At 44.8% G+C, this 21,096-nt stretch overlaps 1 protein-coding gene across 1 annotated transcript in view; it reads right to left on the minus strand.

Annotated features, from left to right (window-relative positions):
* LOC139273939 (centromere protein J-like) overlaps positions 1–21,096 on the minus strand; it is a 216,393-nt gene that overhangs the window by 101,979 nt on the left and 93,318 nt on the right. Inside the window, exons 7-9 of the mRNA XM_070891010.1 lie at positions 20,087–20,296; positions 18,377–18,505; positions 11,718–11,870 (exon numbers count right to left, since the gene is read on the minus strand). Of these exons, the coding sequence (XP_070747111.1) occupies positions 11,718–11,870; positions 18,377–18,505; positions 20,087–20,296 (492 nt within the window). The remainder of the gene's footprint in view (positions 1–11,717; positions 11,871–18,376; positions 18,506–20,086; positions 20,297–21,096) is intronic.

A 21,096-nucleotide genomic window follows, 5' to 3' on the forward strand; every position in this document is an offset into this window, starting at 1 on the left:
CAAGAACGTCCTTCCTCAGATTAGGAGACCAAAACTGAACACAATATTCCAGGTGAGGTCTCACTAAGGTCCTGTACAACTGCAGTAAGACCTCGCTGCTCCTATATTCAAATCCACTAGTTATGAAGGCCAACATACCATTTGCCTTCTTCACCGCCTGCTGTACCTGCATGCCCACTTTCAATGACTGATGAACCATGACACCCAGGTCGCGTTGCACCTCCCCTTTTCCTAATCTGCCGCCATTCAGATAATATTCTGCCTTCGTGTTTTTGCCCCCAAAATGGATAACCTCACATTTATCCACATTATACTGCATCTGCCATGCATTTGCCCACTCACCTAACCTGTCCAAGTCACCCTGCAGCCTCTTAGTGTCCTCCTCACAGCTCACACTGCCACCCAGTTTAGTGTCATCCGCAAACTTGGAGATATTACACTCAATTCCTTCATCTAAATCGTTAATGTAAATTGTAAAGAGCTGGGGTCCCAGCACTGAGCCCTGCGGCACTCACTAGTCACTGCCTTCCATTCTGAAAAGAACCCATTTATCCCGACTCTCTGCTTCCTCTCTGCCAACCAGTTCTCTGTCCATGTCAATACATTACCCCCAATACCATGTGCTTTGATTTTGCACACCAATCTCTTGTGCGGGACCTTGTCAAAAGCCTTTTGAAAGTCCAAATACACCACTTCCACTGGTTCTCCCTTGTCCACTCTGCTAGTTACATCCTCAAAAAATTCCAGAAGATTCGTCAAGCACGATTTCCCTTTCATAAATCCATGCTGACTTGGTCCAATCCTGTCACTGCTTTACAAAAGCGCTGCTATTTCATCCTTAATGATTGATTCCAACATTTTCCCCACTATTGATGTCAGGCTAACCGGTCTATAATTACCCGTTTACTCTCTCCCACCTTTTTTAAAAAGTGGTGTTACATTAGCTACCCTCCAGTCCATAGGAACTAATCCAGAGTCGATAGACTGTTGGAAAATGATCACCAATGCATCCACTATTTCTTGAGCCATTTTCTTAAGTACTCTGGGATGCCGACTATCAGGCCCCAGGGATTTATCGGCCTTCAATCCCATCAATTTCCCGAACACAATTTCCCATCTGATAAGGATATCCTTCAGTTCCTCCTTCTCACTAGCCCCACTGTCCCCTAGTACATTCGGAAGTGTCTTCCTTCGTGAAGACAGAACCGAAGTATTGGTTCAATTGGTCTGCCATTTCTTTGTTCCTCATTATAAATTCACCTGAATCCGACTGCAAGGGACCTACGTTTGTCTTCACTAATCTTTTTCTCTTCACATATTTATAGAAGCTTTTGCAGTCAGTTTTTATGTTTCCTGCAAGCTTCCTCTCGTACTCTATTTTCCCCCTCCTAATTAAACCCTTAGTCCTCCTCTGTTGAATTCTAAATTTCTCCCAGTCCTCAGGGTTGTTGCTTTTTCTAGCCAATTTATATGCCTCTTCCTTTCCACTATCCTTAATTTCCCTTGTTAGCCATAGTTGAGCCACCTTCCCTGTTTTATTTTTACTCCAGACAGGGATGTACAATTGCTGAAGTTCATCCATGTGATCTTTAAATGTTTGCCATTGCTTATCCACTGTCAACCCTTTAAATATCCTTTGCCAGTCTATTCTAGCCAATTCACGCCTCATACCATCGAAGTTACCTTTCCTTAAGTTCAGGACCCTAGTTTCCAAATTAACTGTGTCACTCTCCATCTTAATAAAAAATTCTACCATATTATGGTCACTCTTCCCCAAGGGGCCTCGCACAACAAGATTGCTAATTATTCCCTTCTCATTACACATCACCCAGTCTAGGATGGCCAGATCTCTAGTTGATTCCTCAACATATTGGTCCAGAAAACCATCCCTAATACACTCCAGGAAATCCTCCTCCACCGCATTGCTACTAGTTTGGTTAGCCCAATCAATATGTAGATTAAAGTCGCCCATGATAACTGCTGTACCTTTATTGCACACATCCCTTATTTCATGATTGATGCTGTCCCCCTCCTCATTCCGACTGTTTGGTGGTCTGTACACAACTCCCACTAATGTTTTCTGCCCTTTGGAATTCCGCAGCTCCACCCATACCGATTCCACATCATTCAGGCTAATGTCCCTCCTTACTATTGTATTAATTTCCTCTTTAACCAGCAACGCCACCCCGCCTCTTTTTCCTCTTTGCCTATTCTTCCTAAATGTTGAATACCCCTGGATGTTGAGTTCCCAGCCTTGGTCACCCTGGAGCCATGTCTCCGTGATGCCAATTACATCATATCCATTAACTGCTGTCTGCGCATTTAATTCGTCCACCTTATTCCTAATACTCCTCGCATTGAGGCACAGAGCCTTCAGGTTTGTCTGTTTAACACACTTTGCCCCTTTAGAATTTTTCTGTACTGTGGCCCTTTTTGTTTTTTGACTTGGAGGGGAACGTGGAGGTGGTGGTGTTCCCATGCCCCTGCTTCCCTTGTTCTTCTAAGTGGTAGAGGTTGCGGGTTTGCGAGGTGCTGCCAAAGAGACCTTGGTGTGTTGCTGCAGTGCATCTTGTAGATGGTATACACTGCAGCCACGGTGTGTTGGTGGTGGAGTGAGTGAATATTTAAGGTGGTGGATGGGGTGCCAATCATGCAGGTTGCTTTGTCCTGGATGGTGTCGAGCTTCTTGAGTATTGTTGGAACTGCACTCATCCAGGTAAGTGGGGAATATTATATCACACTCCTGACTTGTGCCTTGTAGATGGTGGAAAGGTGTTGGGGAGTTAGAAGATGAGACATTCGCCATAGAATACCCAGCCTCTGACCTGCTCTTGCTGCCATTGTATTTATGTAGTGGGTCCAGTTAAATGGTGACCCCCAGGATGTTGATGGTGGGGGATTCAGCGATGGTAATGCCGTTGAATGTCAAGGGGCGGTGGTTAGATTCCCACTTGTTGGAGACAGTCATTGCCTGGTCGTTGTATGATACGAATGTTACTTGCTACTTATCAGCCCAAGCCTGAGTGTCATCCATGTCTTGCTGGATGCAGGCACAGACTGCTTCATTAGCAGAGGAATTGCAAATGGCACTGAACACTGTGCAGTCATCAGTGAACATCCCCACTTCTGATCTTATGATGGAGGGAAGGTCATTGATGAAGCAGCTGAAGATGGTTGGGCCTAGGATACTGCCCTGAGGAACTCCTGCAGTGATGTCCTGAGGCTGTGATGATTGACCTCCAACCACCTTCCTTTGTGCTAGGTAGGACTCCAGCCAGTGGAGAGTTTTCCCCCTGATTCCCATTGAATTCAGTTTTACTTGGGCTCTTTGATTCCACACTCGGTCAAATGCTGCCTTGACGTCACTCTCACCTCACCTCTGGAATTCAGCTCTTTTGTCCATGTTTGGACCGAGGCTGTAATGAGGTCTGGAACCAAGTGGTCCTGGCGGAATTCAAACTGGGCATCGGTGAGCAGGTTATTGGTGACTAAGTGCAACTTGATAGCACTATCGATGACATTTTCCATCACTTTGCTGATGATTGAGAGTGGACTGATGGGGTGGCAATTGGTCGGATTGGATTATCTGCTTTTTGTGGATAGGACATACATGGGCAGTTTTCCACAATGTCGGAGAGATGCCAGTGTTGTATCTGTACTGGAACAGCATGGCTAGAGGCGTGGTTAGTTCTGGAGCACAAGTTTTCAGCGCGACAACCAGGATGTTGTGGGGCTCCATTGCCTTTTCTGTATCCAGTGCGCTCAGCCTTCTCTTGATATCATGTGGAGTGAATCGAATTGGCTGAAGACTGGCTTATGTGATGGTGGGGACCGTAGGAGGATGCTGCTTTGGATCATCCACTCGGGTCCTCTGGCTGAAGATGGTTGCAAACGCTTCAGCATTGTCTTTTGCACTCATGTGCTGGGCCTCTGCCATCTTTCAGGATGGAAATATTCATAGAGCCTCCTTCTCCTGTTCGTCCACAACCATTCATGACGGGATGTGGCATGACTGCAGAGCTTTGATCTGATCCGTTGATTGTGGGATTGCTTAGCCCTGTCTATGACATGCTGCTTCAGTTTTTTAGCATGCATGTGTTGCAGCTTCCCCAGGTTGGCACCTCATTTTTAGGTGCCCCTGATGCTGGTCCTGGCATGCTCTTCTACACTCCTCATTGAACCAGGGTTGGTCCCCTGGCATGATGGTAATGGTAGCGATGGATATGTAGGGCCATGAGGTTGCAGATTGTGGTGGAATACAATTCACTTGCTGCTGATGGTCCACAGCGCCTCATGGATGCCCAGTTTTGAGCTGGTAGACCTGTTCTGAATCTATCCCATTTAGCACAGTGGTAGTGCCACATAACACGATGGAGGGTGTCCTAAGTGTGAATATGGGACATGGGCTCCACAAGGACTGTGCGGTGGTCACTGCTACTAATGCTGTCATGGACAGATGCATCTGCGGCACATCAAGTGGGTATTTCCCTCGTGTTGGTTCTCTCACCACCTGCCGCAGGCCCAGTCTGGCAGCTATGTCCTTCAGGACTCGGCCAGCTCGGTCAGTAGTGGTGCTACCGAGCCACTCTTGGTGATGGACATTGAAGTTCCCCACCCAGAGTACATTCTGTGCCCTTGCTACCCTCAGGGCTTCTTCCAAGGGGTGTTCAACAATCATCAGTTGAGGGAGGGCGGTAGATGGTAATCAGCAGGAGGTTTCCTAGCACATGCTTGACCTGAAGCTATGAAACTTGATGGGTGCCGGCGTCAATGTTGAAGACTCCCAGGGCTGCTGCTTCCTGACTGTATACCACTGTGTTGCCACCCCTGGTGGGTATGTTCTGCCTGTGGGACAGGACAGGACAGACCCAGGGATGGTGATGGAGGAGTCTGGGACATTGGCTGAAAGGAATGATTCTCTGTGTTGTGTTCCTAACACAGCTGAGACTGCACACAGGGAGGTTAAAGTACAGTGACCTCAGTCTTTATTAAGACTGAGGTCCAGAGTGAGGAACAGGCCTTAGGGACCGGCTTATATACAGTGCTCCCAAGCGATGCTAGGATCCCTTAGGACTTCAGGGGATACGCTCCCTGGTAGCGGAACATGGGAGTGCATGCTTTACAGATACACAACATCACTCCCCCCGCCCCAAAGTCAAAGTGAAAGCTATTTATAAGGTGAGGCGGTCGGGAGCCTTCCCTGGTGGACCGCCTCGGTACAAATGTCTGTTCTGGTGTGTTGGCTGTGCCCTCGCTGGGCTGGCGTGTTGTTGGCCCTGCAGGGCTGCTGGGTGAGCCTGGCCTTGCTGGGCTGTTGGGCGTGATGGGTTCGATTTCCTGGTCCGGGGTGGTGTCGTTGATCCTTTGGGTGTGTGTTGTGGGCTCAAAAAAGATGGTGTCTGCTGTGGGATGTTCAGGGCAGTCTGCGAACCGCAGCCTCGTTTGGTCCAGGTGCTTTCTGCAAATTTATCCATTGTCTAGTTTGACTACAAACACCCTATTCCCTTCTTTGGCTATCACTGTGCCCGCGATTCACTTGGGACCATGTCCATAGTTAAGCACATACACAGGGTCATTCAGATCAATTTCCCGTGAAACAGTGGCACCACCATGGTTTACATTTTGTTGCTGCTGCCTGCTCTCGACCTGATCATGAAGGTTGAGGTGAACCAGCGAGAGTCTGGTTTTCAGTGTCCTTTTCATGAGTAGCTCAGCCGGGGGCACCCCTGTGAGCGAATGGGATCTCGTGCAGTAGCTGAGCAGTACTCGGGTCAGGCGGGTTTGGAGTGAGCCTTCTGTGATTCGTTTAAGGCTCTGTTTGATGGTTTGTACTGCGCGCTCTGCCTGCCCATTGGAGGCTGGTTTAAACGGGCCGAGGTGACATGTTTGATCCCATTGCGGTTCATGAATCCTTTAAATTCGGCACTGGTGAAACATGGCCCGTTGTCACTGACTAGTATGTCAGGCAGGCCGTGGGTGGCAAACATGGCCCTCAAGCTTTCAATGGTGGTGGTGGCGGTGCTTCCCGACATTATTTCACATTCAATCCATTTTGAAAAATCCACCGCCACCAGGAACATTTTACCGAGAAATGGGCCCGCATAGTTGACAAGGATCCTCGACCATCGTCTGGAGGGCCAGGACCACAAACTTATTGGTACCTCTCTGGGTGCATTGCTCAACTGAGCACACATGCGGCATTGCCGTACACAGGACTCCAAGTCAGAGTCGATACCAGGCCACCACACATGGGATCTGGCTATCGCTTTCGTCATTGCTATACCTGGGTGTGTGCTGTGGAGATCCGAGATGAATGTCTCCCTGCCCTTTTTGGGTAGCACTACACGGTTACCCCACAACAGGCAGTCTGCCTGAATGGACAGCTCATCCTTTCGGCCGCTGGACCGGCTTGATTAGCTCTTGCATTTCAACGGGGATGCTGGCCCAGCTCCCATGCAGTACACAGCTTTTTACTAGGGACAGCAGAGGATCTTGGCTGGTCCAAGTCCTAATCTGGCGGGCCGTGACAGGTGATTTATCATTTTCAAATGCTTCCATGACCATCAACAAGTCTGTGGGCTGCGCCACCATCAACAAGTTTTCAGGCTGCACCATTTCCATCCCCGTGGTGGGCAATGGTAGCCGACTGAGAGCATCCGCACAGTTCTCGGTGCCTGGCCTGTGGCGGATGGTATAGTTATACGCTGATAGCACAGGTGCCGGCCTTTGTATGCGGGCTGAGGCATTAGAATTTATCCCCTTGTTTTCAGCAAACAGGGATATGAGGGGCTTGTGATCGGTTTCCAGCTCATATTTGAGGCCAAACAGGTACTGATGCATTTTATTTACCCCGAACACACACGCTAATGCCTCTTTCTCAATCATGCTGTAGGCCCTCTCGGCCTTAGACAAGCTCCTGGAGGCATAGGCGACAGGTGGCAACTTCCCCGCAACGTTGGCTTGTTGTAATTCACACCTGACTCCGTACGACGACGCATCACATGCTAGCACAAGTCTTTTACACGGGTTATAAAATACAAGCAGCCTGCAGGAGCACAAAATATTTCTGGCTTTCTCAAAAGCAATTACTTGGTTTTTTTTCCCATGCCCAGTTCTCACCTTTATGCAATAACACATGTAGGGGCTCTAAGAGGATGCTTAACCCTGGTAGGAAGTTTCCAAAATAGTTGAGGAGTCCCAGGAACGACCGCAGCTCTGTGACGTTTTGTGGCCTGGGCGTGTTCCTGACAGCCTCTGTCTTGGTGTCTGTGGGCCGCATGCCATCCGTCACGATCTTTCTCCCCAAAAACTCCACTTCTGTTGCCACGAAGACGCATTTCGACCTCTTCAGCTGCAGCCCTACAGGATCCAGTCGCTGGTGGACCTCCTCCAGGTTTTGTAGGTGCTCGACGGTGTCCCGACCCATGACCAATATGTCGTCTTGAAAAACCACCGTGCGTGGTACCGACTTGAGTAGGCTCTCCATGTTTCTCTGGAAGATCGCTGCAGCCAACCGAATTCCAAACGGGCATCTGTTGTAGATGAACAGTCCCTTGTGCGTGTTGATGCAGTTGAGGCCGTTCGAAGATTCCTCCAGCTTCCACGTCATGTAGGCTGAAGTCAGGTCAAGCTTGGTGAACGTCTTGCCTCCTGCCAGCGTCGCAAATAGGTCGTCTGCCTTAGGTAGCGGGTATTGGTCCTGTAGCGAGAAATGATTAATAGTTACTTTATAATCACCGCAAATCCTGACCGTGCCATCACTTTTGATTACTGGAACAATCGGGCTGGCCCACTCGCTGAATTCCACTGGGGAGATGATGCCCTCGCATTGCAGCCTGTCCAGCTCGATTTCCACTCTCTCCCTCATCGTGTAAGGTACCGCTCGCGCCTTGTGGTGAATAGGTCGTGCCTCTGGGACCAAGTGGATCCGCACCTTCGCCCCGGAAAAATTTCCAATGCCTGGCTCAAAAAGGGAAGGAAATTTGTTAAGAACCTCGGTACATGAGGCCTCATCGACATGTGATCGTGCTCGGATGTCATCCCAGTTCCAGCGGATTTTGCCCAGCCAGCTCCTTCCAAGCAGTGTGGGGCCATTGCCCGGGACAATCCAGAGTGGCAGTTCATGCACCGTGCCCTCGTAGGTGACCTTGACCATGGCGCTGCCCAGGACAGTGATGAGCTCTTTGGTGTACGTTCTCAGTTTCGTGTGGATAGGGCTCAGAGCTGGTTTGAGTGCCTTGTTGCACCACAGTCTCTCAAACATCCTTTTACTCATGATGGATTGGCTAGCGCTAGTGTCCAGTTCCATGGCTACGGGTAAGCCATTCAATTTTACATTTAGCATTATAGGTGTCCATTTCGTCGACAATGTGTGCACCCAGTGTACTTCAGCATCTGCCTCCTCTCTCTCAGGCTCACAATTGCTTTGATCCACCATGGACCGATTTTCCTCTGCCACGTGGTGGTTAGCAGACTTTGCAGAGCTTGCAGCTCATCTGCTAGCTCGTTGGAGGTGCCCCATTGTTCCACAGTTCTTGCAAACATATCCCTTGAAGCGGCATGAATAGCTGAATGGAAGCCTCCACAACGCCAACAAGGTGTGAATTGCCTTGCATTCATCCTTTGTTGCGGACTCTGAGTCATCTGGGGCACCTGAGGCCTGCTGGCAGTTGCAGACTCGTGGTTTCTGCTCGTAAACACAGTTCCAGTTAATTTATGAACATTGCTAGCATTTGTGTGCTGAGAGATTTGTTTGGTGTTATCACTGGTGGACATAAATGCCTGTGTTATCGCAATGGCCTTACTGAGGGTCGGTGTCTCTACAGTCAAAAGTTTTCGTAGGATGGTCTCGTGGCCAATGCCCAGTACAAAAAAGTCTCTGAGCATCTGCTCCAAGTAGCCAGCAAACTCACATTGTCCTGCAAGTCGCCTTAGCTCGGCGACGTAGCTCGCCACTTCCTGACCTTCAGATCGCTGGCACGTGTAGAACCGATACCTCGCCTCAGCACGCTCTAATTCGGGTTAAGATGTTCCCGAACCAGTGTACACAGCTCCTCATTCCACTTATCTGTGGGTTTCACCGGAGCCAGAAGATTCTTCATGAGGCTGTAGATCAGTGCCCTGCAGACCGTGAGTAGGACCGCTCTCCTTTTTGCAGCGCTTCCTTCTCCGTCCAGCTCATTGGCTACAAAGTACTGATCTAGCCGTTTGACATAGGCTTCCCAGTTCTCACCCTCCGAGAACTTCTCCAGGATGCCCACAGTTTGCTGCATGTTTGCGTTGGATCCGTATACTCGTCGCCAGTTGTTGTGTTCCTAACACAGATGAGACTGCACACAGGGAGGTTAAAGTAACAGTGACCTCAGTCTTTATTAAGACACTCCAGAGTGAGGAACAGGCCTTAGCGGCCGGCTTATATACAGTGCTCCCAAGGGATGCTGGGATCCCTTGGGACTTCAGGGGTTGCGCTCCCTGGTGGCAGAACATGGGAGTGCATGCTTTACAGATACACAACACTCTGAGTATGACTATATCAGTTTCACTAGTCTGTGGGACAGCTCTCGCAATTTTATTTTGGCATAAGTCCACAGATGGTGGTGGGCAGGGCTTTGCAGGGTCGACTGGGCTGGGTGTGCCGTTGTTGTGTCCATAGCTGGTGCCGAGGTCAATGCTGGTTGGTTCATTTGATTTTATTCTTCTTATTGATTTTCGTAGCAGTTTGTTGCAACTGAGTGGCTTGCTGGGGCCATTTCAGAGGGAAGTTAAAAGTCAACCACATTGCCGTGCATCTGGTATCATATGTAGACCAAACCAGGCAAGGACAGCAGATTTCCTTCTGTGAAGGACATTAGTGATGGGTTTTTACAACAATCCGATAGTTTCATGGTCACTATTGCTGATACTCGCTCTTTATTCCAGATTTATTTAATTTACTCACATCTCTGGATCATTAGTCCAGGCCTCTGGATTACTCATCCAGTAACATTACCACTGTGCTACCGTTCCCTTCTAGCAGCTTTCCCTGCTCGGTGTGGCCTCTGTTCATTCTTCTAGTCATACTTGTTTCCAAGAGGAAGTCCTACTAGTGCACCCATGTTGGGAACAGAAGCCTTGAAGTCAGCAAAAAGTGGTTCAGCACTTTCCACACCACTCCTTGTAGAATTTTGAAACTTGAAACAACTATGGAAAGCACCAAAATCATGCAGAAATGTCGCAACAGCCAGAAGAAATCAACCAGCAACTAACCTGTAACTCATTGATGATCCCTTTAAATAGGGCTGGTGCGGGGGAGGGTCTGAGATCCTGCCTAACGCGTGTTCATCTGTGGGAGCTTAAGCATAGGCTGCAGCATGGAGGTCCAAAATGGCAGCATTGGCATCAAATATTGATGTCATGATCTGCTTCCTCTGCATATTTCCGCTGGATGTTAGTTGCACATGCGCTGACACCTTCACCAAGATGGCGTCCGGCGCGCTTCACGTCAGAAGCGTGCATGTGCACCACGTATGCCAATATGGATTCTAAAGGCACTTGTTGCGCCCAAAAAATGGGCACTACCAACACCAATTTATCACCCAATTTCTTTCTTTTCTTTGAACTGTGGGAAAAAGCTATTATAAGTATCTTGCTTCATAATTTCTTTAATTACTCTTTGTTATTTTAGAATTCAATCAATCAGATTGTAAACATAAATCTGCACTCTGCTTAAGATCATTCTACATGCCTGTCTCTCTCTGCATTGGTCTATTTGCTTTCCGTTCCTCCATGGCTCATTTATTTCTAATCTGTTCTATTGCTTCCATTTATGTATATATTTTTACCCAGTTTGGCCCTCTGTCGCTCCGTCTTTCATGGCTCCCTATTTGCCGTGCTCTTTTCCCTCCATAGCTCCCTCTGTTCATTTCAGCTCTCTCTCCACTTCCCTGTGGTTACCTCCTTCTGCTTCGGTTGGTCTCTCTCTGAACTCCTGCATGGCATCTGCGTGCTTTAGCGCAACTAACTCTGCGCTCCTTCATGTCCAATTATCCATAGAAGTCTACTTCTCCAAAGTTATATTTATTTCAAATTGCAATCCTTACCTACTTCCCATATTACATTTTGTCTCCATCAACTCCCTCATTTCCCAATGTCCATTACCACCCTACACTATCCTAAATACCCACTGCCCATCTCCAAACTATGTATTTCCCCAACTACCCACTGACCCACTTAATATGCACTAGTTGCCATACAAATCTCTCCTCAGCTATCTTCTCCCTCAGTACTCAATATCCACCCCTTCAACTGTTCATTAGGACCATACCCACTATCCTTCCCCCAAATACAAACTACTCCCTCCGCCATTAATCACTTTACCCCAATTGAATTCATGCTACAACATGTCATTTGTTTCATTACACCAAATACTCACTATCCACAGTATTCCCTATCCCCATAACTATTCACTACTCTGCCTACCTCTTCTACCAAACTACCTTTAATTCCCAAATGCTCAATATTTTTCTCCCTCAACTACTCACTCACTACCCTCCATATACCTCACTTCCATAGTCCCCTAAACTACTCCCACACCACTTCCCAATTCCAAAACATCTTTGGCCTTACTTACTATCACCAACAACACGCCATGTTCCCTTCTTTACAAACAAAATTGCTCGTCCGTTATAGAAATTGCCCGATTTTATTTCCATTGATGAACCCCTTCTGATAGTGCTTACCAACTCAAGGTCAGGTGTTGATCTATCCTGGAAGGGTGTTTTCCGTCCAGTTGGAGTTCCACTTCTGCTTCGTAAATGGGCAGGAGACCTGTCATGGATTTCTTGCATTTCTGTTTTCTGGGTTTCAGGCCTTTTCTCTACTTTTTTTGTAACCTATAAGACATGCAAGTGTTTTTGAGGAAGCTGCAACCTATCTTCAGTTCTTTAACTTCTCCTTTACAAAATAACATCACACGTTTTAATTAAGTATAATCTTTCATAATGTCTATTTCAGATGATTCAAAGGAACAATTTTGTTTGAAGCCAACGTTCAGAGCATAGAATTGCACCACTTGGATCATGTTAGATCAGTCTAGGAGGCCACAGAGAAAGCTCAGAGTGGGAATGGGGCAGGGAATTGTAATAATAAGTCACAGGGCGGCTAATAGCCCACTTGTGGATAAAAGAGATATTTGGTAAAGCAGTCAACCAATCTGTGTTTGGTTTTCCAATGTAGATCAGATGATACAGTATATTAAATTGGAGGAGGTACAGATAAATCATTGTCTTGCATGGAAGGAATATTTTGGGAAAAGTAACACCAACACAGGAGTGTTACAAGGTCTTTGATAGTTCATATATTTCTGTAATTGACTTCATCCTAAGAATGTGACTGATAGATCAATTAGGATTTGTAAAATTGAAGTCATTGACAGGAGACATGAAAGGAACATTAGATAATAATAAAACATAACAGGACCGGGAAAAAACATTGGCCTGGATTTTGCATTCTCAGAGCACGCTGCCATACCTCCTTTGAAATCCACCGCAGTTTTGGATTTTCTGCACGCACTTGCGGTCTGTCAACGTACGCGTCGACAGGCCATCCGCACAGTGTACAAAAAAGCAATTGCCGGCACAGAGTTGGGCTAATTGCCCACTGACTGGCTATCAATTACACACGGAAATGTTATGATTGATGCAAACAGGCATCAGCGTGAGAGGATTTTTTTTCAGGCATGATTGAAACATTTTCATCTCAGAAATTATACACATACAGTGTATCAAATGAGTTTCTGCAAATAATGGCCCGGATTAGAGCTTTAATGATGTTGAAAATTATCAAAATATTAAATTTTTAGTGAGGTTGGTGGAATGAAGCTAATAACGATTTAAATTCCAATTCTGTAAATTATAATTAGATCAGATTTTGGGATTCTATTACATCTCATTATGGGATTCCCTTAGGAAATGATTGAAATGGAATTCTGCTTTGTGATTGGTGGACCAGACCCATTTGATCCCAGGTATGCTTCCGCACAGCCTGCATCCCTGGAATCCATGTGCCATTTCGTTGTGCTCTGCCTCGTACCCTCAGATCGCAAGTTTTCACAGCCTCACCGCCATCATGCAGGTGCGTAATTATTTTGTGGGTCGGAGGTGTACTCTGGAGGTATGCCACCGACCGCATTTTTTGGCCCAACGTAAAAGAAAACCTGCTGGGAGAGAGACCTCTGAACTCGTAGAGGCTCGATCAGCCGGCAATTTAGCTGTTACTGTGTAGATTCTCCGGTAAAAACTCGCAAGGTTTTTTTCGTAAGTGCTGCTGTTAAGTGTATGTTTAATTATTGTCAATATTAGTTATCATATGCTTAATACAACTGTGAATATCAACCTGTGATGATGTGAACCCTATTATTTTGAGGAGTAACTTATTACTAAGAACATCCATCCTTGAACAGGAATCACAGTATAAAGGTGAAGATGACAGATGATGTAGTGGATGCAAAGGCTAGTGAGGTGAAAGGTGAGGACAAGAGGGCCTCTTTTTTAGTGAAAGACAGGAGAGGGGGTGGGGCTAATGAAACAGGCTGGATGTTGACCACAAACAAGGGAATACTGAGAAAAAGGGACATTTCAGAAGTTCTGATGCAGAATATGGAGCCATCAGAATAGATACTGCAGAGAAACTGAGAGAATGAAATGGAAGGAGGGTAGAAAAACATGAACCAAGTAATTGTGGGAGTCTATGGATTTATAATAGATGTCTTTGGAAAGCCCATTAGCAGAGACATGGATGAAGATGTCCAAGAAGCTGAAGGAAGAGGCAGAGATAGACCACAGAGACAGGTAGTAATGGGAAATGTAGCCAAAGAAATTCCAGATCAGTGTACAGCGACTGGATTTCATGGTGAAAAGGACTGGGTTCATAGAACTTGAATCATCAAATGGAAGAGGAATCAAAAGATGGTCTGACCTCCAGGAATTGCCTGAGCTTCCAGTCCTCAATACTTGAAAGGGTGGGAAAAAAAAGTTATTTGTTAAAGAATGTGACATAGAAACATAGAAAATAGGTACAGGAGTAGGCCATTCGGCCCTTCGAGCCTGCACCACCATTCAATAAAATTATGGCTGATTAGTCACCTCAGTACACCTTTTCTGCTTTCTCTCCATACCCCTTGATCCCTTTAGCCATAAGGGTCATAACTAATTCCCTTTTGAATATATCCAATGAACTGGCAAGAACAACTCTCTGCGGTAGGGAATTCCACAGGTTAACAACTCTTTGAGTGAAGAAGTTTCTCCTCATCTCAGTCCTAAATGGCTTACCCCTTATCCTTAGAATGTGTCCCCTGGTTCTGGACTTCCCCAACATCGGGAACATTCTTCCTGCATCTAACCTGTCCAGACCCTTCAGAATTTTATATGTTTCTATGAGATCCCCTCTCATCCTTCTAAACTCCAGTGAATAAAGGCCCAGTCGATCCAATCTGTCCTCATATGTCAGTCCAGCCATCCCGGGAATCAGTCTGGTGAACCTTCGCTGCACTTCCTCAACAGCAAAAACATCCCTTCTCAGATTAGGAGATCAAAACTGAACACAATATTCCAGATGAGGCCTCACCAAGGCCCTGTACAACTGCAGTAAGATCTCCTTACTGCTATACTCAAATCCCCTAGCTATGAAGGCCAACATACCATTTGCCTTCTTCACTGCCTGCTGTACCTACATGCCAACTTTCAATGACTGATGTACCATGATACGCAGGTCTCATTGCACCTCCCCTTTTCCTAATCTGCTGCCATTCAGATAATATTTTGCCTTCGTGTTTTTGCCCCCAAAATGGATAACCTCACATTTATCCACATTATACTGCATCTGCCATACATTTGCCCATTCACCTAATTTGTCCAAGTCATCCTGCAGCCTCTTAGCGTCCTCCTCACAGCTCACAATGTCACCCTGTTTCGTGTCATCTGCAAACTTGGAGATATTACACTCAATTCCTTCATCCAAATCATTAATGTATATTGTAAATAGCTGGGGTCCCAGCACTGAGCCCTGCTGCACCTCACTAGTCACTGCCTGCCATTCTGAAAAGAACCCGTTTATCCTGACTCTCTGCTTCCTGTCTGCCAACCAGTTCTCTATCCATGTCAGTACATTACCCACAATACCATGTGCTTTAATTTTGCACACCAATCTCTTGTGTGGGACCTTGTCAAAAGCCTTCTGAAAGTCCAAATACACCACATCCACTGGTTCTCCCTTGTCCACTCTGCTAGTTACATCCTCAAAACATTCCAGAAAATTTGTCAAGCATGATTTCCCTTTCATAAATCCATGCTGACTAGGAGCGATCCTGTCACTGCTTTCCAAATGCGCTGTTATTTCATCTTTAATAATTGATTCCAACATTTTCCCCACTATTGATGTCAGGCTAACTGGTCTATAATTACCTGTTTTCTCTCCCTCCTTTTTTAAAAAGTGGGGTTACATTAGATACCCTCCAGTCCAAGGAACTGATCCAGAGTCGATAGAGTGTTGGAAAATGATCACCATTGCATCCACTATTTCTAGGACCACTTCCCTAATTACTCTGGGATGCAGACTATCAGGCCCCGGGGATTTATTGGCCTTTAATCACATCAATTTCCCTAACACAATTTCCCGCCTAATAAGGATATCCTTCAGTTCCTCCTTCTCACTAGACCCTCGGTCCCTAGTACTTCCAGAAGGTTATTTGTGTCTTCCTTCGTGAAGACAGAACCAAAGTATTTGTTCAACTGGTCTGCCATTTCTTTATTCCCCATTATAAATTCACCTGAATCTGACTGCAAGGGACCTACGTTTGTCTTCACTCATCTTTTTCTTTTCACATAACTATAGAAGCTTTTGCAGTCAGTTTTTATGTTCCCGGCAAGCTTCCTCTCATACTCTATTTTCTCCCTCCTAATTAAACCCTTTGTTCTCTCTGCTGAATTCTAAATTTCTCCCAGTCCTCAGGGTTGCTGCTTTTTCTGGCCAATTTATATGCCTTTTCCTTGGATTTAACACTATCCCTAATTTCCCTTGTTAGCCATGGTTGAACCACCTCCCCCGTTTTATTTTTACTCCAGACAGGGATGTACAATTGTTGAAGTTTATCCATGTGATCTTTAAATGATTGCCATTGCCTATCCACCGTCAACCCTTTAAGTATCATTTGCCAGTGTATTCTAGGCAATTCACGTCTCATACCATTGAAGTTACCTTTCCTTAAGTTCAGGACCCTAGTCTCTGAATTAACTGTGTCACTCTCCATCTTAATAAAAAATTCTACCATATTATGGTCACTCTTTCCCAAGGAGCCTCGCACAATAAGATTGCTAATTAGTCCTATTTCATTACACATCACCCAGTTTTGGATGACCAGCCCTCTAGTTGGTTCCTCGACATATTGGTCCAGAAAACCATCCCTAAAACACTCCAGGAAATCCTCCTCCACCGTAGTGCTACCAGTTTAGTTAGCCCAATCTATACGTAGATTAAAGTCGCCCATGATAAGTGCTGTCCCTTTATTGCACGCATCCCTAATTTCTTGTTTGATGCTGTCCCCAACCTCACTACTACTGTTTGGTGGTGTGTACACAACTCCCACTAGCGTTTTCTGCCCTTTGGTATTCCGCAGCTCCACCCATACAGATTCCACATCATCCAAGCTAATGTTCTTCCTTACTATTGCGTTAATTTCCTCTTTAACCAGCAACGCTACCCCACCTCCTTTTCCTTTCTGTCTATCCTTCCTGAATGTTGACTACCCCTGGATGTTGAGTTCTCAGCCTTGGTCACCCTAGAGCCATGTCTCCGTGATGCCAATTATATAATTTTCATTAATTGCTGCCTGTGCAGTTAATTCGTCCACCTTATTACGAATACTCCTCGCATTGAGGCACAGAGCCTTCAGGCTTGTTTTTTTTTAACATACTTTGCCCCTTTCGAATTTTGCTGCAATATGGCCCTTTTTGATTTTTGCCTTGGGTTTCTCTGCCCTCCACTTTTACTTTTCTTCTTTCTATCTTTTGCTTCTGCCCCCATTTTACTTCCCTCTGTCTCCCTGCATAGATTCCCATCTCCCTGCCACATTAGTTTAACCCTTCCCCAACAGCACTAGCAAACACTCCCCCTAGGACATTGGTTCTGGTCCTGCCCAGCTGCAGACCGTCCGGTTTTTACTGTTCCCACCTCCCCCAGAACCGGTTCCAATGTCCCAGGAATTTGAATCCCTCCCTTCTGCACCACTCCTCAAGCCACATATTCATCTGAGCTATCCTGCGATTCCTACTCTGACTAGCACGTGGCACTGGTAGCAATCCTGAGATTACTACCTTTGAGATCCTACTTTTTAATTTAGCTCCTAGCTGATGTGAAACCGAGGACTGGGGATGTTATGGCCACAGATTGAGCTGCGCTTTTGGAGATAGAATTAAAGAGTACATGCGATAGTAGAGAGGATGATTGAAGTGAGCGGATTTGAAAGAGAAAGGATAAAAGTTCAGCTGAAACTCATGAGAAATGAGTCAGATCTGAAGGCATGTGTTGAGAAAGGAAATATGCCATGATAACAGAATTTGGCAAATCCATAACAACAACCAGAAGGGAAGGGAACTACAACAACTATTAACAGGATGAAAAAGACAAATAGAAAACACGATGAAAGGAGCAACAGAGGTTCTTCAAAGCGACCAGTTCTGGGAGAGAAGTGGCAGTAAACTAAACTGCAGAGATAAAAAAAGAAAGTGCAAATGCTGGAAATTTTAAATAAATACACACAATTCTTTATTTAGCATATCAAAAGAATGACATACTATTTAGCCAAATAGGTTCAAACTAGTTGACAAATAAAATACATTATTGACTTTATGTAAACAGGACATTAAAGAATGTTCCTCAGCATCAGTCCAAGATTGTTTAAAGCCTTGTATAAGGTCAAGCATAGATATATTTGACATTCAGTTGCCTTACCTTCTACTATTGGAGAATTGGAGAATTGCTGAACAGATTTTATAAGTGTATTTTTATTTTTATATATAACCAACCAAATTATTTCCAAGGTTTATTGTTTTGTCACTAAACAACTCAGCCGCAACCATTCTTCATCTGGGACAGTGCACAACTGCCTGGATCTCTCCCAGAGTTCAGTGAGAATGTGGCAGAAGACATGCCTTCCAGCCAGATGTCTGGCAAACAATTGATAATGTTCATCACAAGTATAACTGTTAGATTTTTAGCAGCATGTAGCTATAGATTTGATATGTATAGTTCAAGAAATGTATTGACTTGAATTCATCATGTAATAAGAATTATCCACAATAGATATATTAATGAGGTAGAAAGAGATTCAAAATATATGTAGCACCTTTAGCTCAGGGTCCACGGGGGTCTGTCTTCTTTCAAGAGGCATCCTCCTTCCAGTTGGCGTTGAACTACGACTTCTATGGCTCCAGGAGGCGGTTTGTGATGTACCTTTAATAATGGCATCTGATACCTGGATGTTATTGAAGGTGATATGTATTACTATAACAACGTATCACCATAATCATAGAATGGTTACAGCACAGAAGGAGGCCATTCAGCCCAGTGATCCTGTGCCGGCTCTCTGCAAGAGCACTTTAGCTCGTCCCAATCCCCTGCCCTTTCCCTGTAACCCTACAATTTTTTTCCTTTAGGCACTTATCCAATTCCCTTCTGAAAGCCTTGATTGAGCCTCCTCATGTGTGCCCTTCTGGAGGCCACTGTACCTCATCTCACTGGGCAAACTTGCCTTCATCTAGGTTCTATATGGATTAGGAAAATGGGAACTCCAAGTGTCGGAAGTTAATGCTCCCAACCTGCCCTCTCTGCATGTAATGGATGGGTGGAGGCTCCGCTCTTACAAAGCTGAATGAGAAATCAGTTGGGGCCTAGCATATCCATATTCTGGCCAATTTGTGAACTGTTCTACCGGACTCCTGTTAATGTGATTCCTATATTTAAAAAGGGAGCTAGAACAAATCCCAGGAACTATAGATCAGTTAGTTTAACCAGTCAGTGGTAGGAAAGATAATGTAATAGAACAGAAAGAAAAAAGAGAAGACTGAGGGATGGCCTGATAGTGGTCTTCAAGATTATGAAAAGGGTTTGATAGGGTAGATGTAGAGAAGATGTTTCCACTTGCGGGCGAAACCAGAACTAGTGGCTATAAATGTAGTATAGTCATTAATAAATCCAATAGGATATTAGGAGATACCTCTTAGAATATGGAACTTGCTACCACGGAGTAGTTGAGACGAATAGCATAGACGCATTTAAGGGAAAGCTAACACATGAGGGAGAAATAAATAGAAGGATATGTTGATGGTGTTAGAGGAAGAGGTGAGAAGAGGCTCATGTGGAGCATAAACACATGGACGTATTGAGCCAAATGGCCTGTTTCTGTATTGTAACTATTTTGTAATACTTTGTAATAGACCAGATGGGTTGAATGGCCTGTTTCTGTGCTGTAATTCTATGCAATCAGACAGAGATACAATCTTGTACTCAAGTACTAGAAAGATAATTGTCTCAGGGATGGTGGCTGAATATGTCATGTTCATGTAATATTTTCAATATCTTTATGGATTGTTGCCCAGCCTGTGGTATCAGCTTATTTTGTGTAGTGTGATGTTACGGGAACTTGGAGAAGCTCAGATACGTCTTTAAACCGAGGCCCCGTCTTCCCTCTTAGGTGAATGTAAAGTATCCCATGGCACTATTCAAAGAAGAACAGGGGAGTTTTCTCCGGTGTCACGGCCAATATTTATGCCTTAACCAACACCTAAAACAGATTATCTGGTTATTATCTGTTGCTGTTTTGGGACCTTGCTGTACGCAAATTGGCTGCTGCGTTTCCTACATTACAACACCGATGACACCTCAAAAGTACTTAATTGGCTATAAAGAATTTGGGACACCCTGAGGTTATGAAAGGCGCTGTATAAATACAAGTTATTTTTTTATTTTATATATTATAGCTCAGCCTGTAACTTTTAAACATAGCCTCTATCAAAATGCTGCATTGAACAATATTTGGACATAGCTAAATTCATACTGGTGTTTCAAATTTCCTGCTGATGGTAGTCTCAGTTTTTTTCACAGGCCCTTGTCGATGACATTCCACAGTCTTCAATTCATCACGTAGTTCAACATTTTCTTTGGTCAATGTGTCAATCTGCTTTCGAAGGCAGTTGTGGGCAAGAGACCATCTCGACTCATTTTTCCTAAAGTCTTCCTGGAGCTGACCAAGCTGCCACTTCAAGAGCTAATAATATCAATGAGGAGGGGAACACTAAGTGAGAATAATAAACACTAATGTTAATTACAATAGTTACTTAAAGTGTTTCAAAATAATAAAACAAATGCTGCACATTCTGAAATTTGGTAATACCCAATACCAATGTATGCACTTAAAAATGAGTATCAAATTATGGGTAATCGTAGAACTTCTCAAAAAATGATTTGATCTTTACTGGTGCTTTTTATTTCTTCACATAAGCAAAGGTACACTATCAATGCAATAGTAAAATGCAATCGAAGAAATATCAACATAATAAAAAAAGAGCCTTCATGAAAGTTGTTCGACACATGCATGCCTGATAATGCACATGGAATGTATAGCGAGAATAGCATGTCTGGTAAAAATGGAATGTATTTGTTTAACAATATCTGAATAGCACTAAACTGCTCAAGAAATAAAATATTCTTTGCCACATGATTAAAATCTGGAGCATGGAAATTAAACCAAACGTCTGAAAGAAAGTTTCCCAAATAGTGGTGCCCTATTAAGTGGTACGCCTTTTTTGGTGTGGAAGCAAGTCATCCTTGTTTCGAGGGATTGCCTATGATGATGAGTACTAGGTGTAAATGTTAAGCCCTGAGTTAGGATTTGAATCCATAACCTTCTGATCCAGACAGGTGAACACTAGCTGGCTGAGTTAACTGACATACATGGCAATAGCAATTTGTTTTTGCTGTAGGATTTCAATAATTGTATCACTCAATATATTATAATGTATTAACATTATCAGTACATTTCAACAATAAGTACAGTCCATCTATATT

This window comes from Pristiophorus japonicus, chromosome 9 (assembly GCF_044704955.1).
Source record: "Pristiophorus japonicus isolate sPriJap1 chromosome 9, sPriJap1.hap1, whole genome shotgun sequence".
Lineage (NCBI taxonomy): Eukaryota > Metazoa > Chordata > Chondrichthyes > Pristiophoridae > Pristiophorus > Pristiophorus japonicus.